Source organism: Labeo rohita, chromosome 21 (genome assembly GCF_022985175.1).
Source record: "Labeo rohita strain BAU-BD-2019 chromosome 21, IGBB_LRoh.1.0, whole genome shotgun sequence".
Taxonomy (NCBI): domain Eukaryota; kingdom Metazoa; phylum Chordata; class Actinopteri; order Cypriniformes; family Cyprinidae; genus Labeo; species Labeo rohita.
This window is the reverse complement of record NC_066889.1, coordinates 24,394,627-24,420,400: the sequence shown is the minus strand read 5'-3', so window position 1 is coordinate 24,420,400 and position 25,774 is coordinate 24,394,627. Positions and strand designations below refer to the sequence as shown.

At 33.9% G+C, this 25,774-nt stretch overlaps 1 protein-coding gene across 1 annotated transcript in view; it reads right to left on the bottom strand.

The window, feature by feature from the left end:
- LOC127152303 (potassium/sodium hyperpolarization-activated cyclic nucleotide-gated channel 1) overlaps positions 1-24,551 on the bottom strand; it is a 132,398-nt gene extending 107,847 nt beyond the window's left edge. The window contains exons 1-2 of the mRNA XM_051092884.1: positions 23,266-24,551; positions 9,580-10,003 (exon numbers count right to left, since the gene is read on the bottom strand). Coding sequence (XP_050948841.1) covers positions 9,580-10,003; positions 23,266-23,621 — 780 coding nt within the window. The 5' untranslated portion in view covers positions 23,622-24,551. The remainder of the gene's footprint in view (positions 1-9,579; positions 10,004-23,265) is intronic.
- Between the last annotated feature and the right edge of the window lie 1,223 nt (positions 24,552-25,774).

Genomic DNA, 25,774 nt, shown 5'->3' with positions numbered 1-25,774 from the left:
ATGTAATACATTAAAAATATTCAATAAATATTTAAATAAATATTATTTTAATATAATAAAAATTAACATTATCACTTACATTACCATTCAACATTTTGATTGGTAAGTTTTGATTTTATTTTAATTTATTTTATATTTTATTTTATTTTACTTATTTTTTGAGGCCGTTTTACATATTTACTATAGGTTTGAAAAAAAAACTTTTTAATGTTTGTGAAATTAAAATATTTTGAAATATTATTATAATGTAAAATAAATATATATGTAATTATTATTATAATTATCAACAATATTATTTATTCCTGTTATGACAAAGCTGAATGTAATACTTCACTTTTTAGTAGATTTAATAAATATTTTTAAAAACATATTATTATAATATAATAAAAAAATTACATTATCAATTACATTACCATTCAACATTTTGGTTAGTAAGTTTTTATTTTATATTTTATTTGAACTTTTTTGTTGTTGTTTTTACTACTAGTTTGAAAAAAATAATGATTTTTTACATGCTTGTCAAATGATAATATTGTGAAATATTATTATAATTTAAAATATAAAAATATAATATAATATTTACTAATATATTTATTAACTATGTTAAGTTATTCCTTTTGTGGCAAAGTTGAATTTAATACTTTTAAAAAACTTAATAATGATTTTTTTTATGTAATAAAAATAACCAATATAAAATATAAAAATATAATATAAATATACAAATTTAGTTTTTATTATTTTATTTTATTTTATTATGTTTTATGTTTAAATCATTTCATTTCATTTTTAGTGATATTTATATTACTACAAAATATTTATTTTTAAAATAAATGCTGTTACTTTGGACTTTCTATTCAAAAAATCCTGAAAAAAAATGTTCCACAAAAATGTTCCACAGCAAAAATGGTTTGAACACTAATAATGTTTGATACAGTTTTTACAGTATTTTGAGGAAATAAATGTATAACAGACATAAAAGATTTGAAAACATGAAAAAAAAAAAGTAAAAAGTAAATGGAAGTAGAATGTGTCAAAAATAACTTTTGACTTCGACTACAACATACAATTCTCATAAAACAGCAGACAAAAACTCAACATTCCCATGCAAAGTGATTTTTCTAGCACACGCCCAAATAAGTAAATAAGTTTCCTCCAAATAACTGCGCATAAATCACTGGATTCTTGCTGTCAAGATAACCCGCTCAAGCTGACTCAGCTGCGTTTTGCTTTCAGGGAGCGGATGGTGATAGAAGGCGTCTTAAAGGTGTGACTGACTGTTTGTGCTTCGGTTTCTAATACTTGGCACAGATGCAAGATCTCGCTGAGGATGCAAACACGCAATATCCTCCCCTGCCCTCACCTAGCATTGACTCCCTCACCTAGCATAGCCTCCTGACACCTGTGCGCCACGCAGGGGCGGGACGTTTGTGGAGAAGGGATGAGTCACCAGAAACAGACACAGGTGCTTTGAAAAACACACAGGTGGACGACAAAACACAGTCTGACTAACAACACAGGAACCGGCCAATTGTTCCCAACCAAAGTGATGTAGTCGCTTCTCAGGAGCAACATTTACTCTGGGATTTGGTGACCTTTTGTTTTAGAAAGGACAGTATTGACCCGTACAATGTGACATTTGAATGCACTGTGTATTTCTGAGGTGCCAAGCACCTAGACAGTCGTCAAACAAACACGCCTTTAAAATGAATCGAGTTCACAATTAAAGGAATATTCGGTTCCTACTTTTGAACTGGCTCAATTATTTTCAGGGACATTGATGAGCATTAGTTTATATAAACAAACAAAAGGCATTTCTACTGTTGCATTAAATTGCATTTACCAATTAAAATTATATTATTATTGAAATATTGTTTTTATTTAGTTTTTTAATATTTAATTAAATAATAGTTACATCATTACATCATTTACTTATCAATTATCATTAAGTTAATAATGTTTTAATTTAAATTATTAAATTATTGAATTATTATTTTTAGTATTTATTTTAATCAAATCTTATTGAATGTATATATAAATTATTGAATTATTATTATAGTATTCATTTTAATCAAACAACATTGTTAAATTATTTGTTTATTTTTAATTATTACATTATTAAAGTATCATTTGTTCTTTATTATTGAATATTTTAATGCAATATTAATGCTAATCATGAACATTTTATTTGTAGTATTTATTTTAATCAAATTATTATTATTTAACTTATTGATGTATTATTTTTTTTTAAATATTGAACATTTTACCACAATATTTTAAACATTAATTATGCATCTGAACATTAATTAAATAAACAGATTTAAATGTGTCTACTTGAAAAAAAAAGTTTATTTATTTAATTTCAGATTTTTGAGGCTTTATTTGAGGGCACACCATCCACTAAGAACACCACTGTCCTTAAAAATAAAAAAAAAATCCTGCAGGTGAAATTGGACCTTGTCTTCAGACCAGTATACTAACATTGGCATCATTAAGTACCTCTCTGCCCCCCTCTATTGCTTCTTCTTCCCTAAGTGAGCACAGTACGTGGGTCTGATTTTCCCCTTTTAGATCAATTTACCAGTTCACTGATGAATCATTCTGCTTGAATTTCTCCCAGGTTGAGACATGCTTAAAGACACAGCATCATCAGACTGATGTTCACGATCTTCTGTGATCTGTTCGGTTTGGATGCATGATGTGGTTTATGCGCAACCATTATTAAAAGAAACTAAGGTTTGATCACTTCAGCCATTTCTGACATGTTACGCACTTAAAGTACTCTTGCAATGCAATTTAAGATATCACACACCACTTCACACTTTACATGTTCATTTTTCACCCTTTTTCCACAGGCTGTTTTTGCTACTGTACCTTTAAGACTTCTATATGTAAATAGCTCTGTTATGCTTGGCAAACCTCATGATACTGGCATACTTAACACTGTCGTTTATCAGGACGGGCCAAGCATGTAAATACTGAATATGCATTGATATGCAAATACTGCAAGGCGACGTTTATATGCTTACGGTTGTGATATCATAACTTCTGAAAAAGCTGTTTTTGCATCTTAGTTTGGGGAGGGAGATTTGTGTTGTTTCTGTTGCATTTACTGCACTGTTATTTTTCTAGTTATTTACCAGCGACTAAGAAAATAGCTGGTGAAGCTACCTGCGATGGACGCTGAGAGGGAACAGCTGTGTTTTGTTGTGGGTTCTACACTGATTCACACACATACACACACCATCAGGCCTCCAGAGCAGACAAAACGCTGGTGTGAGAGCAAATGGACAGATGTGACCCTCACTGACTTGGGGATTCGAGCGCTCACTCATCTCCCCGCCCTCGTCTGTTTATTTTCCCAAAATCACACCGAATGTTCAATCCCTCCTGTTTTTTCTCCATGTCCTTTTCATTCTTTCTTTTTAATATACTGCCCGTATGCTTGTTCTACTCTGTCCCAATCCAAATTGCATAAAATAAGCTTTTAAGAGCATTTCAGGGACAGAATATAAAGCAAGAATGATGATCCCCTTGAAGAGAAAAGAGAAGCTTCTATAATTTTATAATGTCATTTTGTCTCAGTGGTTGCATTACCCATGAGATTCCTAATGGTTAGGAATTAGTTTCAACCGCTACTTCTTGTTTATATAACTGCTGTATTATAACAATGGCATTATAAACTATCATTCAAACATTTATGGTCAGAAATTTTATTAAATTAATGTTATTTTAACAGTAAAGACATTTAAATGCTACAATAGATTTGTGTTTTAAATCAGTGCTTTTCTTATAACCTTTTTTGTTGTGAAACAAACACATTTTGACAGTGGCGTCACATGCGTAGCTCCATGTTTTTTTTTTGATACTTGCTTGTTAGTCCACCTAATAAGATTTGTAAAAAGCAAGCTAAAACAATATTATATAAACTAGAAAGTAGAAAGTTATAAAGTTTCTATTTTTAAATGAACACATTTTGACAGTGGCGTCACATGAGTATCTCCATATGTAAGGCTTTTCTAACATGGTAAACTTGCTTGTTAGTCCACCTAGTAAGATTTGTAAAAGCAAGCTAAAACAATATTGCTGTTTTTATAAACTTTCCATATGTAAACAAACACATTTTAACAGTGGCATTACATGCATAGCTCCATTTGTATGGCTTTTCTAATATGGTAAACTTGCTTGTTAGCCCACCTAGTAAGATTTGTAAAGCTGTTCTTATAAACTTTCTATTCGTAAACGAAAACATTTTGACAGTGGCATCACGTCACTAGCTCCATATGTAAGGCTTTTCTAACGTGGTAAACTTGCTTGTTAGTCCACCTAGTATGATTTGTAAAAGTAAGCTAAAACATTTTTGCTGTTTTTATAAACTTTTCTATTTGTTAATGAACACATTTTGATAGTCGTGTCACACGACTATCTCCACATGTAAGGCTTTTCTAACATGGTAAACTTGCTTGTTAGTCCACCTAGTAAGATTTGTAAAAGCAAGCTAAAACAATATTGCTGTTTTTATAAATTTTCCATGTAAACAAACACATTTTAACAGTGGCATTACATGCATAGCTCCATATGTATGGCTTTTCTAACATGGTAAACTTGCTCGTTAGCCCACCTAGTAAGATTTGTAAAGCTGTTCTTATAAACTCTCTATTCGTAAACGAAAACATTTTGACAGTTGCATCACGTCATTAGCTCCATATGTAAGGCTTTTCCAACATGATAAACTTGCTTGTTAGTCCACCTAGTACGATTTGTAAAAGTAAGCTAAAACATTTTTGCTGTTTTTATAAACTTTTCTATTCGTTAATGAACACATTTTGACAGTGGTGTCACATGACTAGCTCCATATGTAAGGCTTTTCTAACATGGTAAACTTGCTTGTTAGTCTACCTAGTAAGATATGTAAAAGCAAGCTAAAACAATTTTGCTATTCTTATAAACTTTATATTTGTAAACGAACACATTTTAACAATGACTAGCTCTATATGTAAGGCTTTTCTAACAAGGTAAACTTGCTTGTTAGTCCATTAATAAGATTTGCAAAAGCTACCTAAACAATATTGCTGCTTTAGCAACGTGTTTTTAGCTTTTTAGCTATTTGGTTTTATTAACATTATCAGAGCGACAGAGCATTAACCTTTTAGCATCTCTCACTGGACATTTAATTTTCTACCACTATACATGCAACGGGCAATGTAATAAAATGTTGCCAGATTCAAGTTAATCTGTTTAGGATAAAACTAAATCAATGTTGTTCTTGTAAACTTTCTATTCATCAAAGAATCTTGAAAAAAATGCATCTACAAAAATATTAAGCAGCACAACTGTTTAACACTGATAATGATTAAAAATGCAAATCAGCATATTAGAATAAGTTCTGAAGGATCATGTGACACTGAAGACTGCTGTAATAATGCTGAAAATTAAGCACTGCATCACAGATATAGATTTGATTTTAAAATATATTAAAATAGAAAAGAGTTATTTTGATCTTACTGACTCCAAATCTTTGAACTGTATTGTATTTACTGTAAGGTCTTAAAATAAATAGATTAAAAATAATCTATCACTATTATGAATCAAAACAGAAAGATCCAAGATCCAACATAGTAGCCTATCATTTCTACAGTGTACTCAAAAATTATTGCATGGAATATAAGGAATTTTAGTCAGTAGACCTTATTGAGGAAACACGGGCAGAATGAATTGTATGTAAAACCATTGTTATGTAAATTGCCACATTCAGTTCAATGCAAACTTGAATAGATTTACAAACCACTTACACAGAACTAATATAGAAAACCTTCCTCACAGGAAATGTGCACTATTCCATTTAAACTCCCCTCCCCCTCTAGGTGTCTCATCAGAGGAAAGAGAGAAACAAACACAGAGACAGGAAGTAAAAGACTGATAAAGCAGGGTTAAGTGAAAACAAAAAGAAGCAATGCTAGATAACACAAATAAATGGAGTAGGTAAGGAAATGAGACTGAGATATGGAGAAAGGGAAGCAAACCGGAAAACAAAGATAGGCATGTGCATACAGTATATGAATAAAAAACAGATTTGAGATTGCATGTGCATGAGCAACCCAATTTAACTACATTTTCTGTAAACCCTTCGAGGTATACTGAACATCACGTCTGATTCACACTCCAGGTTTCATTAAAGCCCATTTAGACTCTGCACCATGTTACACTGCGGCATCGTGATCCACGCGCTAACTCACGCCACAGCTGTGTTTGAGCGGATCAGGGTACCGTGACTTCATTCAACATGGCGGTAAATCCACAGAGGCGTATACACTGCGGTATATAGCACACACAGACCTGCTCACGGCAGGATTTGGACAGAGATAGCGAACCCTGGAATCACAGCGTGTGCCAGGAGCACAACCCGAGGTCGGAATAAACACGACAATCAAAACATCTCTCTGAGAAGGGAATGAGAGAGGGTGGGGGAGGTTTACGCTAACTGAGTGTGGAAATAATATGCAATAATGCATGCAATATGCAATATAAATAGATATAAATATGCAAGTAGCATCTTGGTTTGTATACATATTGCTTTGCAGTACAGAAACCGCATGGCAATTAGAGGTCAGAAAGGAAATGAGGGAGAGACAGGGCTGATAGTCATTTCCCAGAATGCATCAGTGCAGCTTGAGAGAGGGGAAATGGTGTGTATAATGTGGATGCTTCCGGGGATGCTGTAAATAAGGGCTTAGTAAAGCCTCAGGCCCGTTTTAGCCTGTGGTTCTGGATTACTACTATAAAGTCATAATTAGGTCAAAAAGGGTTAAAGGTTCAAACACACAATTAACCCTGCATGTTGCTCACCCCAAACCATTAGCATTATCAGCTCAAAACTGTTGCCATAGTGCATGATTTATAAATGATCACATTTTGAAAATGGCATCACATGACTTTTATAACATGGTAAACTTGCTTGTTAGTCCGCCTAGTGAGATTTGCTAAAACAGTATTATTGCTTTGGCAAATGTGTATTTCGCTCCTTTTTTGGTTTTCTTAACATTATCAAAGTAACAAATTTTTGATTTTGCTAATATTTTATTTGAAGAAAGATAAACATGTATAGTGATGAAAGCCAAAATATTAAATGTCATTGATGAATATTTATTGAATAATCCACTATTTTGTAGAGGGGGGGTCGTTAGTCGTTAGATTCTTAGTTCTATTAGTAAAATCTGTTGATATTAGCAATCTTTGTTACATTGTGTGCCAATGGTGACTATTAAAAAATGGGAAAACAGCACTTTGCAAGTTTTTACTCCAATGTTTTCATGCCTGTAACTCAAGAAGTACTGAAGATATCCTAATGCCCTTTTACATATTGGGTCTTATTGGAACTTCTTAACAAACTTCTTCCTTTTGACATCTGCATTTTTTGGAAGGTACTGGAATTTCAATACAGCTCCATGTGTAAATTATTAAATTGTACACATTTAAAAAAAAAAAAAAAAAACTTATTTTCTTTTAAAAAGGAATGTCTGAAAAACGTATCTCGCTTCTTTCTGCCAAGACAACTGCATTGAACATACCTGTCTGAGGGCTTTTTCCAAAATTTGTGTGCCTATAACTCTAGAAGTATTAAAGATATCTCAATATGACTTTAGATTCTAGCTCTTAATAACTTTTCTTTTAGAATCTTCATTTTCACTACATAATTTAGTGGCAGAGATATGAGGATCTCAATGATTGTTAAATATTACCCATTTTCAGTGGTTGAAAACCAAATGTTGATCACTTTGAATACAGCCAATACTTATTTTATTGAAAGAAGAATAAATAATGTTGAAATAGAATTGTATATTGTTTCCCTCTAACATTCCTGTCTGAGTGCTAAAAAAGAATATTAATTACTATTTAATATTGGCTTTCAATGGCTTTCATCACTATACAAGTCTATCTTTCTTTAGAGGAAATATGCGACCCTGGACCACAAAACCAGTCATAAGTATGCATAAGCATAAGTACACGGGTATATTTGTAGCAATAGCCAATAATACATTGCATGGGTCAAAATGATAGATTTTTCTTTTATGCCAAAAATCATTAGGATATTAAGTAGAGATCATGTTCCATGAATATATTTTGTAAATTTCCTACCATAAATATATCCACACTTAATTTTTGATTAGTTATATGCATTGCTAAGAACTTCATCTGGACAACTTTAAAGGCAATTTTCTCAATATTTAGATTTTTTTTGCACCCTCAGTTTCCAATTTTTTTAAATAGTTGTATCTCGGCCAAATATCGTCCTATCCTAACAACCATACAACAATGGAATGCTTATTTATTCAGCTTTCAGATGATGTATAAATCTCAATTTCAAAAAATTGAACCTTTTTTGTGGTCCAGGGTTACATATTAGCAAAATCTAAAATTTAAGCCAGGTACTTCTGGTTGAGTTGACAAACTACAAACCACATGCTATAAACCAAGAGCACCTTAGATACTCTACAGCAACAGTTTGGCAATCACACACAACACTTTAGCAAGTGTTTTTGGCAATGCTTTTCTTTTCTCTCTGCACAAGCATAAAGAAAAATGTTAATGGAGTCCCTGTCTTAACTAATCTAATGGTAGATGCGCAGCAGAAAACAATAGTAATGAATCACCCGCAAATACTGTCAGCCACATTCGTTTGTTTTACTCTTCCTAAAAGGTACATCTGTATTTCAATTAGGTAAGATCAGAAAGCGTCGACTCTGCTCTCTACCAGTTCCGACTTGGGCGTCTGCCAGCTGAAGAGGAAGACGAACTGCCTTTAAGAGTTTAATGACCCGCAGGGCACCAAAACAAAGAGCGATCTCTTCCTTCTCCATCATATATAGCTTTTAAACCTCATCGAAACTCCTAATGATGCATTTTTACCTTGGAAAGATCAGCTAACCATTTCTTTTTTTATCAGGCAACAGCAAGAAAAGGTTGTCTAAGTTGGGTTAACTTTCATAACATAAGCTGTAATTTACTGTACAACTGGCTAGGGATAATAGCAGGTGGGAAGCAGAAACATGCAGTGTTTTTCTGACAAAGTGACCTTAAAGTGCAACAACGCTCCAGTTGGGGAGGGCTTGCAAACCGTATGTGTCATGTGAAGATTAATGCTTTTGTATTTTAGCTTAGGGTGTCTCAGACAGAGGTGGGAGTGAATACCGAGGCATTTAATAGTTTTGCTCAACTGCTCTGGCAGCGCTGAAGAGGTCGGTTCCTCTTACAGCTCTCGCTCCCCAATGCGGCTCTTGAGGTGTCGCCGAGGGCTAAGCGGCAGATATGCTTACCTTAACCCCCAAATAAGTCTCTCCACCTCTAAAGAGTGTGCGTCAGAGGTCTCAGAGAGGGGTGCGTGCCGCAGAACAACACCTGAGCTCAAAGCACCTTGGGTCAATTGTGTCTACCACATGCACACACACCTAAACGTGCACAATGTCAACTAGCATTTCTTTTCTTCATATTGGAAGCTAACAAATCCAAGACGTGTTACTAAAGGCCATCTGCGTCATAGTTTGTTCACTCACTCACACACTCATACACACGCTGTCCCCTCACCTCCTCCCACTGGTGGATGTATCTGATGAGGCGTGAAAGCCTGAGAAGACGGAGCAAGCTGAGGATTTTGGTGAAGCGTACGATACGCAGCGCTCGGGCCGTCTTGTAGACCTCCGAATCAAAGCCTTTCTCCACTATTAGAAAGATATAATCCACCGGGATGGAGGACAGGAAGTCTACCACGAACCAACTCTTCAGGTAGTTCATCTTAATGACCTTCGGGTCCAGGATGATCTCCGAGCTCTCCTCGTTCACAATCCCCGTTCGGAAGTTCATAACCAGGTCCACCAGGAAGATGGTGTCCGAGGCCACGTTGAAGACGAGCCAGCTGGTGGTGGTTTGCTCGGAAAAGAAGGTAATTCCCACAGGAATGATAATTAGATTTCCCATCATCATGATGAGCATTATCAAGTCCCAGTAGAACCTGCGGGGGACACAGAAAGCAACATGTTAAAGTAGGACCACTTTAAGGCAAAAATGTTTTTTCCTCCAGCTTAGTAGCATTGAGCAGAATTAGAACTGAAAAATTGGTTTCCTTTCGATTCATATGTGAATATTTGAGCTCATTTGGCCACACCTCACAGGAAATTTAATTGGAATATGAATTAGAATGACAGGAAGAGGTGTTCACAGAACTCAATAAAATGCATTCTAGGAAATTAAGTATTTTTGTACCCTGATCCACAAAAGGTGATTTATTAAATATGGTACATACATATACTGTTCAAAAGATAGAGGAAGTATGTAAAAAGGACTTACATTATTACAAATGTTTTTTAAATAAATCATGTTCTTTTAAAACTTTCTATTTAAGAATCTTAAAAAAAATGAATCAGTTTCCACAAAAATATTAAGCAGAACAACTGTTTTTAACATTTATAATATTAAGAAATGTTTATTGCGCACCAAATTACCATGCTAGAATAAATAATAATAATACTTTAAAATATATTCAAATTTATATTCAACAATATAACAGTAATTTAAAATTGTAATAATATTTCAAAATATTACTTTTTTAACTATTTTTGATTAAATAAATGCAGCCTATTTGAGCATAAACATTATTCAAAACATTAAAAGAAAAAAAAAAACTTACTGACTCTAAACTTTTGGTGGCATTTCAAAAACTGTCAAAAATGTATACACCTTCCATTATACATTATTCATTATTATTTAAAATGTTTAAAAAAAAAAACTTTTGGTGGCATTTCAAAAACTGAATCTTCACATTTTAAGGCTTTTTACTATTTTGACAAAATATTTTGTCTTGAACTTAAAAATACAGTTGCACATGCATGATTTTCATTGAATTTCAAATTCAATTCTATTTTCTTAAATCTAAACTCGAAATGCAATTTTTCTTTCTGTGTGCTACCTCAGTTCAAACTGGATTTATAACGCATTCCCTTTTCACTTCTAAATGGCACGAAACCCTCCAGCTTAGACCGGCATGAATTTCCTGGTTTGGATACATCAGCATCTCATTCTTAAGATCAGCATCCAAAACTAAACATTTGTGGGTCTTTTCAGCAGGCATGAGTGTATTTCTGGTTCTTCCCGTAAGAGCGGGTCTGGCTTTTGGTCTCATCCGTGTCCAGCTATTTTTAGCTGTACAAAACAGTTCGTTTTGCTGCATGATTTTGCAAATTGGTGTGTCTTACCATATTAATGTATTATCTTAATTATGAGCACGATGGTTTGTAGTGCAAACAGTTTTAACGTTCACTGCACAATGTTATTCTTCTCGCTATTTCCTTATAGCGGATAATGAGCCGGAAGGCTCACCCATAGGCTTACTTCCGCATTGAAGAAACAGGTGGATAACTTGACCATTTCCATTACCAAATCTATCAAAGATTTACCCATGAATTGACTTTACAACCACTTCAAAATCACTTTCACATTCCCTCCCATCCTGCATTCTATTCCCGACAGCAGAAAAATGTGCCCTGTTCAGCTTGAAGATGATTTAGCAGGACTGGCAAGATTAAATTCCTGCTCTTTTCTGCTGGAATGCCCTCATTGCGACGGCCCTCAGACATTTGTGATGTTTCTCTGGGTCCTGTCTAACAGACTTCCTTCAGCGATCAGTACAGCTCGCGCCTGCAGTCCGCACACGATGCACTACAGCTCATTTCCCTGTCGTTTTTGATATCACCGCCAACACTTCCTGCTGGATTGCCGCCCTGTGACAGCGCAGCACGGCTCGCGCTTTGCTCTCTGGATGAGGAGGCAAACAGCCACAGGACCGAAAAGGCAAGAGGGAGATTGTAACATGAGAGGGTTTCCCTTTCCTATGTGAGAGTTGTACTGTATGTTTACAAGCGACATTCTGCTTTGCTTGTACAATACGCAGAAAGCTAATTAAAGGTACAGGCTGTAATTGCTACGGCAGCAGCACTTGAACCCTCAGGAATTAGCTTGTGTTCTGAAAACATGTGAATGGAGCCACCATAGGGGTGAATGGAATCGCGGCAGCCGTTTGGAGGTGTTTGTTGATGCAGTACCACTAGTGTCCTTATGGGACAAGCAATAGAGGGTTTGCACTTACATCACGGTTCAGTCAGTTACCTGGATGCGCAGACAGTGGCGATACTCGGATGTAAACAACAGCATGGATTGCATGGTTAATGTACTACTGAATATGTTGTTCTGCTAAATTTCGCTGTCTAAACCATGGGAAAAAAATGTGTGGAAGCTGCTAAATCATATAAAGGACTTAGTTACCAGGAAAGGGCAAAATATTTTGACGAACTAAAGTTGACAGGTGGTAAAGATACATATGAGCAGTATTAATTAAGATAACTAGTCTAGTCTATTAGCCTAATATTTCACATACCTGACCGGAAATGATAAGAACAAACAAATCCAGCAATCTCATTGGCTGGCGCTTACTTATTATTGTCCCTATTTTGATTTCAGCAAATCAGTTCGAGCGAACGCAGACAACGTGATTAATATTCATGAATATTCCAGTAGCTCATTAATCCTTAGTGCCTTTTATATTATTAGTAGTAGTAGTAGTAGAATTCGTATTATCACTATTATCTTATCAGTATTATTGTTACTTTTTTTTTTTTTTTACAGAAACACTGAATGACCAACAATATCTTAAGCACCACAACCAGCCATAAGTTCAGTTAAAATGACAAAAGTGACCCTGGACCACAAAACCAGTCATAAGTAGTAGCTTAGGGATATATTTGTAGTAATAACCAACAATACATTGTATGGGTCAAAATTATTGATTTTTCTTTTATGCCATAAATCATTACGATATTAAGTAAATATCACGTTCCATGAAGACGTTTTGTAAATGTCCAACTGTAAATATATCAAAATGTAATTTTTCGTAACTTAGGGTGGACAACTTTAAAGGCGATTTTCTCAGTATTTTTTATAATATAATTAAAAATATTGGCGTTATCAGTTATGAGCATGTATCACCGGACTTTTCTTCATCAGCTTACAGTATATAAAAAACACTAAGCAGATGTTATACAAACATAAATGTAAAACTTTACAGTCACATGTTGAAAAGCTCACAAAATTATTATAAAATATAATTTGTGATAGTCTGCAGTCTCAATATGTCCTTTATTTTCTCTCTTCACCAGAGCTCTAAACTCGTGAGAGATTTTCAGTTGCTTGGCAGAAGATGCAGCACACAACTACAGCGAGAAGAATCGCATTATGATTTCAAACCTTCATTGTTACGTAACAAGACACCCAGTGCTAAATAGACATGTGAAGAATTAAAGGACAAAATGGCAGAATTTGGACTGTCTGCTTATTAAATTCATTACAAATGTGAGGGAGAAAAAAGGAAAATGTTTTTGCACACTTACTCAGTCATCAAAATATCACTGTTTGGTTTTCGCAATTATTAATTTATTTTTAGATTACTATTTAGAAAATGCTTCTGATAAGCAACGAAATGTCAGTCAGCCTCCATTTTCATCTCGCAGTGTTGTCCCTGAAATGGCTACAGATTTTGCAATGCATATAAAAATGTAGTCGAAAATGAATGTTTTTTTTCTAGATGTCTGTTTAGCACAGGTAAAAGACTTTTATTGTCGTTCGCAAGTGCTAATCTAATGTTTGACAACAAGCCAAATCAAACACAAGCGAAGTAATTAGCAAACACTGCTACGCTGGTGGTATTACTCATGCCACCTAATGTGAAGAAATCTTCCTCAGCACAAAGTGAAAAATAGCCAGTTTTTCTGTCTGCCGTGAGCAGACATGAGTCAGCTCTCTGAACACTAAATCCAGCAGACAATAGAAGAGATTTTTTTGCAACGCTGAAATGTTCAGAGGTCAGTGTACTGTACATGCGCACATACTATAATTGCATTAATGTAGCTCCTGTATCTTGTAAAAACCAAAGCCAGACGTATTTTGACGGGCGCCGGGCTGGCCTAGAGAACCACACAAAATGTCCTGGCCGCTGATAACGGCATACATCCATGAACTAAAATAGATGCTTTCAAGAATCCTATCTCATGCTAAAAACCCCTGGCCGGTGCCTCAGATGAGGCCGACGCACTTGGCTGTAATGGATCTGAGCAAATGCGAAAAGCTCTCGGCCTTGCTTTATAAATACCTACCGATCCAATATCAAATAATTGTCTGTGCTTCGGTCCAAACAGGCATCTTTGGTTAATAATATCCGCCTTGGTTATTTTTACTTTTGGGAGCTTTAAAAAGATGAAAGAATTCATTATTTGCAGTATAGCTGTTGATGAATGGTGTGTGGAGGTATATCGAGTACTCGTATTGAGAGAGGTTTGACAGGCCGTTTTGCTTTTGTAACTGTAGCCTTGACAACCGAATGACAGACAGGCTGTATTGTCAGAGGTGGGATGGTTGCCATGTGACCATCTGTCCCGCTGGTGAATACTAAAGATGAGCATAGAGGACGTGACCCCGACACAATGGTTGTATATGGTCGAATGCGCTTTTCTGTCTCTCTACAGTGGCTACAACTTCAGCTCAGTGTGGAATGGAGTTCTTTAAAGGGGTAATGTACACAAAAATGACATTTTTGCCATTTATTTACAGTATGCGTATGCTAATCTTATTTCAGACTTCATGTAATGAAAGTGAATCAGACTCAAGCTCCAAATTAAAAAGAATCATGCATTTTGAAGTCATTTAGTTGTTTTCCTAATAATGATGTGTTCACTTAAAAATGGAGTCAGTGAGTTGAATTTAATAACTGAATCAGTCTGCATTGTGAATTAATGATTCGGTTTTATGAACTCAATGAACTCAATGAACTCAATGAACTCAAGTCACTGAAAAGATTAGACTCAAATGAACAATTTGGAAGACTGCAACTCTCATAAAACTATATATATATATATATATAATAATAATAAATGTTTTTTTAATAATTATTTATTATTTTATTAAATAATATAAAATAATTTTGCCAGTTGTATTCCTTTTTGTTTACATTATTATTGTTATCCTTCATTTTTATTTATGTTTTAGTAATTTAAGAACTTATTTTTAGGGCTGTCAAATGATTAATTGTGATTATTCGCATACAAAATGAAAGTTTGAGTTTTTCTAATATATGTGTGTGTACTATGTGTAGTTATTATGTATATATAAATACACACAAATTAAAGTATATGTTTGAGAGAAATATGTTATTTATGTACAAAATATTTTTATTTATATAACATAAATTATATACAAATTATAATAAATACATAAACTTGTAAATATTTTTTTAAATATATACATGAATGTGTTTGTATTCATATATGCATAATAATTACACACAGTAAACACACATATATTCGGCAGACTTTTATTCTGTATGCAATTAATTGCATAATAAATCATTTGACAGCCCTACTTTTTTTCAGGCAACAAGTCAAATTTTTTTAGTAAATTTTAGTTTAAGCTTTAGTCATTTTATGTGCTTTTGTCATTTTTATTGTTTTTTGTGTTTAAATTATTTGTTTTGTTTTATTTTTATTTCTCTTTTAGTCATTTTAGTACTTCAGTTTGTTTTTTTCAGATTCAAAGGCGACATTTCAAATTTCTGTGAACATTTTTTACGTTTAGGTTTTCATGTAAATTTTAGACATTTTATGTATTTTTCATTAATATTATTTTTGTTTCGAATGATTTGTTTTGCTTAATTTTTATTTATGTTTTAGTCACTTTAAAACGTCAACTTATTTTATTTCAGTTTTTATTAGCAAGTTTTTGTGTACATTTTAGTTAAAGCTTTAGTCACTTTATGTGCTTCTGTCATTTTTTCGTTTGTTTAAAATATTAGTTTTGCTTTATTTTTGTTTCTGTTTTAGTAATTTTATTACTTCAACATATTTTATTTCAGACTCGAGTCGACATTTCTCATTTTCTTGAACAATTTTTACATTTAAGTTTTAGTCATTTTATGGTGTATTTTTCATTTGTATTATTTTTTAATTATTTATGTTTAGCTTTATTTTCAGTTTTTCAGTAAAGTATTATTTTTTAACTTATTTGATTTTAATTAGTTACCAAGGCAACATTTCAAATTTTCACTAGTTTTTAATCTAATACTTATATTTCGGTTAAAAAAAAATATATATATATACATATTTTTTTGTGTACAGTAATAACACTCCTCATGAATTATGGTCACTTTTTAAAATTAAAATAACAAATTTCCGGTCCCTTTTTAAAATAATGCAGAAATGTCAACCGGCCAATTCACTTCGCCATAAATTATTTGTAATTATTATTCATTATTTTATTAAATAATGTAAAATAATTTTGTAATGATAATTTTAATGATACTGAATTTTAAAATGCAAGCAGATAAAATAACCACACTTTTTTTGAAAGTAACACATTAAAATTGGACATAAAATGTATTAGTATTAAATATCAATATATTATTTTTATTCACATCTATGCAACAAAATCAGATTTAATTTTTTTTTGACTAATAATCCAAATAATGTATAGTCAGGAAGTATATATTTCATATACAAAAGATATGTATAACAAGTCCTCTGAAGTAGTCCTATAGTCCTATTTTTTATGCTAGATAGATAGATAGATAGATAACTTGCTGTGGCCTGTTTGCAGAGCTCTGCAGTCACACTGCATTCATAAATTGGGCGTTCTTCAGCATTGTATCTGAATAAAAAAACACAGACTTGGGCTATTTAAGGAGTACCAAGGGGCATCAATTTGGAAAAAGTGAGACACGCACTCACAAAGACCTTCATTAGACTTTGGGACACGTCTTTGAGACGAGCCTCCAAAAAGCAACAGCAAAAATCATCAATAATGCAAGACAAACTTGCATGCCCCTAAAAATAGAGGTTAATCTGGGTTTAGAAATCAGAGGCCGTTTGATAGGGAGAAGGAATCTGCTCACATACAAATCCTGCTTTTCCACAACCTGTGTGATTAATTTATAAGCCAGAGATTTGACCCGAGCTCATCCGTTACCTGATAAATCCTGCCACTAGAAAAAAAAAAAGAAGAAAACACGCACAAAGTCACTCGAAACGGCGACGGAATTCTGGGAAGGTGACGTCAGTCGCGTCTGGAGATCTGCCATAGATTTTCCTTTCCTCGGTGAAGAATTGCAACCACAGCCATAGGCTGGACGAACAGGGAAAGCAAGAGACAGATGACATGCAATATGGACGAGCGATAAAAGAAACATACGACTGAGTCACGCGTGACAAAAGCTGATGACAAAAGAGCTCAGGCCACATCAAGTCAAGCATGCGCCCTTTCTGAAAACAATGAATAATGAATCTTACTAACCTCCTATTAATCTTTAAAGAACCACATTGAGATATTGAGTTTCCTAATGCTTCAAAACCAAAACAACACCCGTGAATGCTGTTGTCACTCATGCGGTGTTGCCGGTTCCAAATGTTTCGGTTCACGGCTGGGACGTTATTGGAAGAAAATGAGCAAATCTCACAAAAAAGCTTAGAAACAAAAGAGCAGCCAGTGTGGGTGAGAAAGAAAAGCCATTGTAAATGAGCAGACGATACCAAAGCCTGCCAAGTGTAGCTAGTATCACACGGTTCAGGCTTTTGGCCATTAGAAGTAATAACGACTCCTATTCACTTCATTTTTCTTTCCGTCCACCATCTCTCTCTCCGTATCTTCTGTTTTCTCTTTCTCACCTGTTTTCTCCTTTCTGCTTCTCTCTTTGATGTAAAGCCTATTTGGCAAGTGCGATCAAAGGCTCAATATCGTGTTTACCACCTGCAGAACTGAAGCATGGCCATCTTAGAATGCTATGAAGTTGCTAGTCACTGAATTCATTTAATTAAAGACTAGATGCCTTTTGCCTGCTCATAAAGTTGTTTCAGTATTGATATGCTGTAGTATTATTTATAAACTGTTGTATGTCTTTTTTTTCCCAGCTTTTTTATATTTCATTTTTACGGAAATTTTAGCTTTTGTTTACATTATTATTCTTTTGCTTCATTATTTTAGCAATTTTAGAACTTTGACTTATTTGTTTTGCTTTATTTTTACTTCTGTTTTAGTAATTTTATTTTGTTTTTTTATTAATATTATTTCAGCTTCAAATGCAACATTTCTAATTTTTTAAAACTTTTTAAAATAAGTTTTCATTTAAATTTTTATTTAAGCTTTAGTCGTTTATGTGCTTCTATCATTTTTATTCGTTTTTTGTTTACATTATTTGTGTTTTGCTAAATTTTTACTTCTGTTTTGTCATTTTAGTGTTAGTATTTAGCATTTAACTTATTTTATTTCAGCTTCAAAGGTGACATTTATTATATTTTTTTCTTTTTTTTACATTTTTAAATACGTTTTCATGTAATTTTTAATTTAAGCTTTAGTTGTTTTATGTGCTTCTGTCATTTTTATTTATTTTTTTGTTTCAATTATTTATTTTCTTTATATTTGACTTCTGTTTTAGTAATTTTAGTACTTCAACTTAGTTTATTTCAGCTTTAAAGGCGACATTTCAAATGTTTTTTTATTTATTTATTTTTTTATATTTTTTAAATAAGTTTTCATGTAAATTTTAATTTAAGCTTTAGTCGTTTTATGTGCTTCTGTCATTTTTATTATTGTTTAGTGTAAATTATTTGTGTTTTGCTTCATTTTTTCATTTTTTGCTTCAAACTTATTTTAATTCAGCTTCCAAGGCAACATTTCTTTTTTCATTTGTTTTTATGTAAGTTTTAGTCATTTTGTTATGTATTTTTAATTTGTATTATTAATTTTTAAAATTATTTATGTTTAGCTTTTCTTAAATTTCCATTTACGCAATTATAATTCTTCAGCTTATTTTATTTCAGTTTGTTGCCAAGTCAACATTTCTAGTTTTCATTTAAGTTTTTCATCTAATACTTATATTTCAGCAAGCAAAAATGACTTTTAATAATTTTATTTTTGCATACAGTAATAACACTCCTCATGAATTATGGTCGTTTTTTAAAATAACGTTTTCAAATCATCTGTGATGTCAGGTTTATGCAGAAATGTCAACCGGTTAAAAAGGTCTTTGTACCTTAAAGATGCAGTAAGTGATTTCTGAGAAATGCTGTTGATATTTGATTTGATCAATCACCAAAACAAACACGCCCCTACCCTAAAGGACTACACCTCTATCTTGGTAGCTCCACCCCCAAATTCACAAACATGCTATGCAACACAGGCACCTCCCCCATCATGAGTGGACACGCCCCTTACTGCTGATTGGCTAGAAGTGTGTTTTGGTGCTCGGTCCGATCCGCTTTCAACAATTTTCTTTTTAAGCAAGTTTCCAGAACACTCCCCCTATCATTGGTCAGTCAAACAAATAGCCACGCCTCCAAAACACTCCACTGGTTGAGATAGTGTTGCTGAATTGAAATGCCCAATCATCTTAATGTTTTAAAAGTGCCACAGATCCTTTTTTTCACATTCACTTTTTTTAGGAAAAATATTTTTTTCTGTATTCTGACATCAAAAAATGTACACAGTTCAACTTTAACTACTGAATTCTCAAAATGACCTCCGTAATAAGTTTTATATCATACAGTATGTATATGATTGCTAAGCATCCGTGTCCTTTGTACATTACGGCAGAAAGGTCAATCACGTTACATCACAGGGTTCAGAACGATGTTAATCTCGTTCAGTGTGTGTTGGACATCTAATCCGATCTCACCTTCTTTCATCCCTGCTCTGATGTTGGAGGGCTTTACACAAACCATTCTGATCTGTTTCAGGGGTGGCGTAGCCTAGCGGTTAAAGACCTGAAAGGTTGTAGGATTAAATCCGTGAACTATCCCCATTGTGCTCTTGAGCGAGACATGTTGCTCCGGGGGGGGGGGGGGTTCCTGTAATAAGTGTACTGTGAGTCGCATCGCATAAAAACATCAGCTAAATGTCACGTAGTAGTTGCAGTAGAAATGGACTTCCTGCAGACATAATGGGTCATTTGTATGGTGCTGTACTGGCTGACCTATGTGACGTCAAAAATAATGGATATGCTTGTGTTGTCATTACATACTTCTAAGGTACACCAGACTTTTACTTGAGAAATTAGCTTTGGACTTGCTCTGGCACTTTAATATTAATTCATTATGACTTAATTATTTACACACTACTGAACAGATGTGGCCATTTTGCCAAGTCTCCTTCTAACATGGGTGTTTTTTTTTTTTTTTTTAATTTATTTACATAATGTTGACTTTGATTTAGTACATATTAAACATCTTTTTAAAATATTCTTATATTAAACAGGATGGAATGTTTTAGAGACAAGACAACTATGTCACATCCTGAGGGAAGATGTCATTGCTTTTGTTAGTTAAAGGGATTTTACAAGACTAACATGATGTAAAGTGGCATTGAGGACACAGGAAAAACTGCTAGGCTGATTTTAAACAATATTTCCATGAAAACGTGATTTGTTTGAAACATTTGGAAAAATCACAGAAACATTTGGAATCTTCCAAAATAAATTAAAGCAATAAGCGCCAAGAAGCCGTGGTTTACAGTGAATTTATAACAGCTAAGAGGCATTGTTAAAACTCCCTTAGCTGTTATAAATTCACTGTAAACCACGGCTTCACGGGGGTTACTGCTTTTATAAAATGGTTGTTCCATATATGTAGTAAGTTTTCACAAAATAAAACAGAGCAAATAAAGTGTAATGATATAAATAAAAACAGTATTCTTCCACTAAACAATGTAGTTCCTCAGGAACAGTTGTGGTTGCCAAGCAAAACCCAAAAGTAAACAAAGGTGTATGTTTGTAGAGTAATTTACAACGGCTTCAAATGTTCAACCAGAATCAAGGACTGGAACTATCCGTTTTATAATGCACGCAGAAACATGACAAAAATTGCATTTTCTCAAACTGAAGTAGTGCAATTATTTAAAATTCACCCCTTCAGTTAACTACAATATTGTAATCACTGAGATATGATTATAGTTTTATTATTATTATTATTATTTCAGTAACACTTTACAATAAGGTTCCATTAATTAACATTAATGTATTAACTAACACGAATGAACAATGAACAATACATTTATTACAGTATTTATTAATCTTTGTTAATGTTAGTTAATGAAAATACAGTCATTCATTGTTAATTTACAATGCATTAACTAATATTAATAAGCACAACTTTTTTAATAATGCATTAGTAAATGTTAATATTAACATTAACTAAGATTAATAAATGCTGAAGAAGTATTGTTCATTCTTAGTTCGTTACCTAATGTAGTAAACTAATGTCAACTAATGAACCTTATTGTAAAGTGTTACCATTATTTCTAATTAGTTTTTGTTTTCCATTTTCCATTTTTATTTTAGCTAAAATTGTCATTTTGTTGCATGTCAGTTTTTTATTATTTATTTGAGGTTTTAGTTAACTATAATAAACCTGATAATGTTAGTTGTTTACTGTGATAATTCTAATATTATTTTAATCAGTATATTTGAGACATGTAAAAATGGACTGCATATTAGGAACAACCATGCTTTGGTAGTTAGTGCCTTGGGAGTGCAACATCTTGTTGGGAGTTGGGAGTTGGGAGTTGTTTTACTACTACATGTTACACATGATATGCCAAAGCAAAGTACATCATGTACATGGGATAAATAAAACAGTGAGACAGGTGGGAGTCGAGCTAATGACCCTGTACGGGATAGAGTTCTCCACATTCATGGACAGCGTGGAGCTGTTTTCAGCACCATGGAGAGCGTTACAGGCTGAAACTATAATGATCAGACACGCCATTCTTTCTGCTTTGCATCTATCTATCTATCTATCTATCTATCCATCTATCTATCTGTCTATCCATCCATCCATCTGTCTATACTGGCGTAACGAAGTGAGAAACCAGAGACTTTAAACCTCCAAGTGGACTAACCAACTCCAACTGCAAAAACTGACAGTCTACTCTGTAAAAATACACAAAAATGTTTATCTATGCAATTATGGTAAAAACTGGCAGCTGTGGTTGCAAGAACGTTACAGTAAAAACATGATTTCTGATGTTTCAAGCATTTTGCTGACTGTAGGATCTATCATTTTTAACTGTATGTCATGAAATGATGATGTTTATATACTAACCTATTTGTTCTATTCATATATTGTGTTACTTTTCAGTAAAACATTTGTTACTGTAAAATATACAGAAAATAAGTCATATGATAACTTGAAGTTCATCAAAATTAGACTCTCCAACAACTATGACAAATAAAAATAAGAGAAAATGTGGTGGTTTATGCACAAAGAGAATTCTGGGATACTTATAAAAAACATAATGTATTTTTTACCATATATGGTGAGGTAAACCACAGCTAACCTTTTTTGACATTTTTGCAGTATATATATTAATTTATCCATCCACCTGCCAGTCTGTCTATCTATCTATCTATCTATCTATCTATCTGTCTACATTGCGCAATGGGGTGAGAAACTAACTGGAGACTTCAAACAACCAAGTGGACCGACAAACTCCAAATGATGCATAACAATACGATATTATGCTGTTGTTGATGTAATAATTCCCTCCTAACAAGCTATTTGCCAACAATGTACTGTAAAATGGTCAATTCTTTATCCGTAGCAGTCTCATTTGAAGTAGATTGGCTAGTCAAGTTGTACATGACACATTCTAGTGGGGGGGCACTGGGTTTGAAAATCCCCTCCATTCACCTGACTAACGCGATTAGCGTTAAACTGCTTTAGATCAACTGTCCCAGCGCTAAAATTGGCATGGGCTGTTACCTGGTGAGAGCCACACGGGATCATAGAGAGCCACGAGATAAAACAATAGAATAATCCGCGTGCTTCTGCGTGAAAACAAGACGTGATCTCGCAGCCACCCTCGTTCACGGCAGACACTAAGAGCTATGTGTTTACAATGCCAAAGAGTGGTGCATCATTCCCTGCGCGCACCAGCAGCACACACGTCTTACACAACAGCAGAATGAATGCCCAACGATGGCAGGTCGGAGACGTCCCATGATGAGCGGCGTGCCGTTTATTCACCGAGATGACATTCACCCCTGCTCGTGCCAAGGGCATTGCGTGCGTTCAGGTTGTGGTTCCCCGAAACGCCACGCAAAACGAGCGCAAACGCGGCGCGCGGCGCACGCAGAGCCCATTTTGCTGTGACCTGAGTGTGCGTGGGAAGGTGACTTTCCACACTCCTTACCTAAAATCACTATAGGGGTGAATGATCCAATATCCAGCCGTCTGCACTCTCTCCTGCTCTTTCTCCACGGCTTTCTGACTCCCGAACATCCGCAAGGAGAACTTATTCACCCCGGGCTGCATCATGGCTCCAAATTGCCGCTGCATAAACCCGTATTGCCTGGACGCGGCGTCTATATCGTCAAAGCCGACCATGGTTTCTTCCCGGTCCCCCTTAGCACCCACTGAGTTGCCGTGGTCTTTCATGTTCTGGCTCCCCATGCTGTTCTTCAAGATCGAGTCTTGCCTCTGGAACACATTATTCCCATCCGCTTTCTCCTCTTTGTTGCTCGAGAACGAATTGGATTTGTCTTCCATGGCGGTTTCAGAACGTGCTGTCTCCGGGTGCGGAGGACAGGCTACGCGCAAAAGTCGAAAGGAGCAGCTGGCGGCTCTTCTGTTTCATTGGACGTCCCTCAAACCACCGCTGCCTCCGCTGCGAGTGCTGCTGCACAACTGAGAGGCAGAGTAGTGGTGAACCCGACGGGATCAGCTTTCTTGGGCTGCTGCCATCTACTGTCGGGATTGAGCGCGGCCCGCGTCCCGTGGCTCTCCAAGCGTGTCGCGGACGCGGACGCGCTGCCATAATGCGCCGCTCCGATATGCTTCCAGACTGAAAGCGTGCCAAAGGAATACGATTTGAACATCATGTTGTAGATGCAAATCGGGGTTATGTAAAGCATTTGGGAAGGGCATGCTTTTTTACGAGGTGAATTCAGATGGTAATTATATTATGAAAGACATCCCTGTGGTTAAGACTGTCTATAAAATATCATGTGTCACAGGGATTTGTGGTATGACGAAGTCGTGCATCATTTTTCAAAATTTTAAACATTTTGTATTACATATATCATGAAGATATTTTGCTGGAAATTGAAAATACTTTATATTTTAATAAGCATGTAATGCTATAAATTATCCAGTGAATTAAAATGTTATAACTGTTTATCTATTTAATATCGTTTGAATCTTTTCTCCTTTTACTTGATGTCCACTAGTCAAAAGATGATTATTTGAAAAAAACTGAAATGATGGCAAATTTTTGAATCAGTTCAAAAATTTGCCATCAATTCAATTTCATTATGTAACAGATTAAAAAGAAACGTATCTAAACAATATAACTAATAACATAAAACAGTCATAATTATATTATGAAAAACTAACATCCCTGTGGTTAAGACTGTCTGTATAAAATATCATGCGTCATAGGTGTTTGTGAAATAACAAAATTTTAAAATTTTTATACACTTCATATTATATATTATGTAGACATTTTGCTGGAAATTTAACAAAAAAAAACATTATTTTGTTTTATTTTATCCAGTGGATTAAAATGTTATACCTGAAAGGTATTTAAGGTATTTATTTTTTTATTTTTATTATATATTATGTAGATATTTTGCTGGAAATTCTGCAAAAATACTTTTTATTTTATTTTACTTAATTTATTTTATTTTATTTTACTTTACTTTATTTATCCTGTGAATAAAATGTTATATCTGAAGGATATTTAATATTGGCTCTTTTCTCTTTTTTATTTGATGTCCACACACCAAAAGATGATTATTTAAACAAAAGTTTGGCATCAGTTCAAAACCATTTTTTCATTATGTAACAGATTAAATCTCTAAACAATATAATTAATAATATAAAACAGTTCTGACTGGACATAATTATATTATGAAAGATTAACTTCTCTGTGGTTAAAATCACAAGATAAAAAGGGGTTTGTTTTATGAAAAAATTGTTGTGTATCGTTTTTAATGATTTTAAACATTTTATATTATGCATTTTATTTTATTTTATTTTATTTTATTTATCCAGTGAATTAAAATGTTATAACTGAAGGGTATTTCATCTAAATTGATTTTTTTTGTCTTTTTTACTTCATGTCCACAAGCCAAAAGATGATTATTTGAACAAAAGTTTGGCATCAGTTCAAAAGCAATTTCTCATTATGTAACAGATTAAAAAGAAAAGCCTCTAAACAATATATCTAATATAAAACAGTCTGACTGAATTGACAGTCCTAATTATATTATGAAAGACTAACTTCTCATGATAAATAGGTATGAAAAAAATTGGGTGTATAATTTTTAAAGATTATACATTTTGTATTATGGTAAATCAAAATCCTATTATAGTTATTTTCCTGCAAGTTCAGCAAAATAGTTTACATTTTAATTACTGTGGTAATGCCATTTATTTTATTTTAGCCAACAGTATTGATACTACCTCTATGCCAAGTGCAAAATGAGAAGGAAAGCGAGTATATTGGAAAGAGAAGAGGGATTTTTAATGCATCTTTAGAGAAAGTGCTGTAATTTCAACTGTGGTGTAATAGTGACAAAAGATTGAAAGTAAGTGATTGCGGTATAAACAGTATAGCCAGATCTCCAGGTGACACATTTTTCCGATCACATGATAGCCTACATTATACTATCAGCCCAATGGCAAGACTCACATTGCTA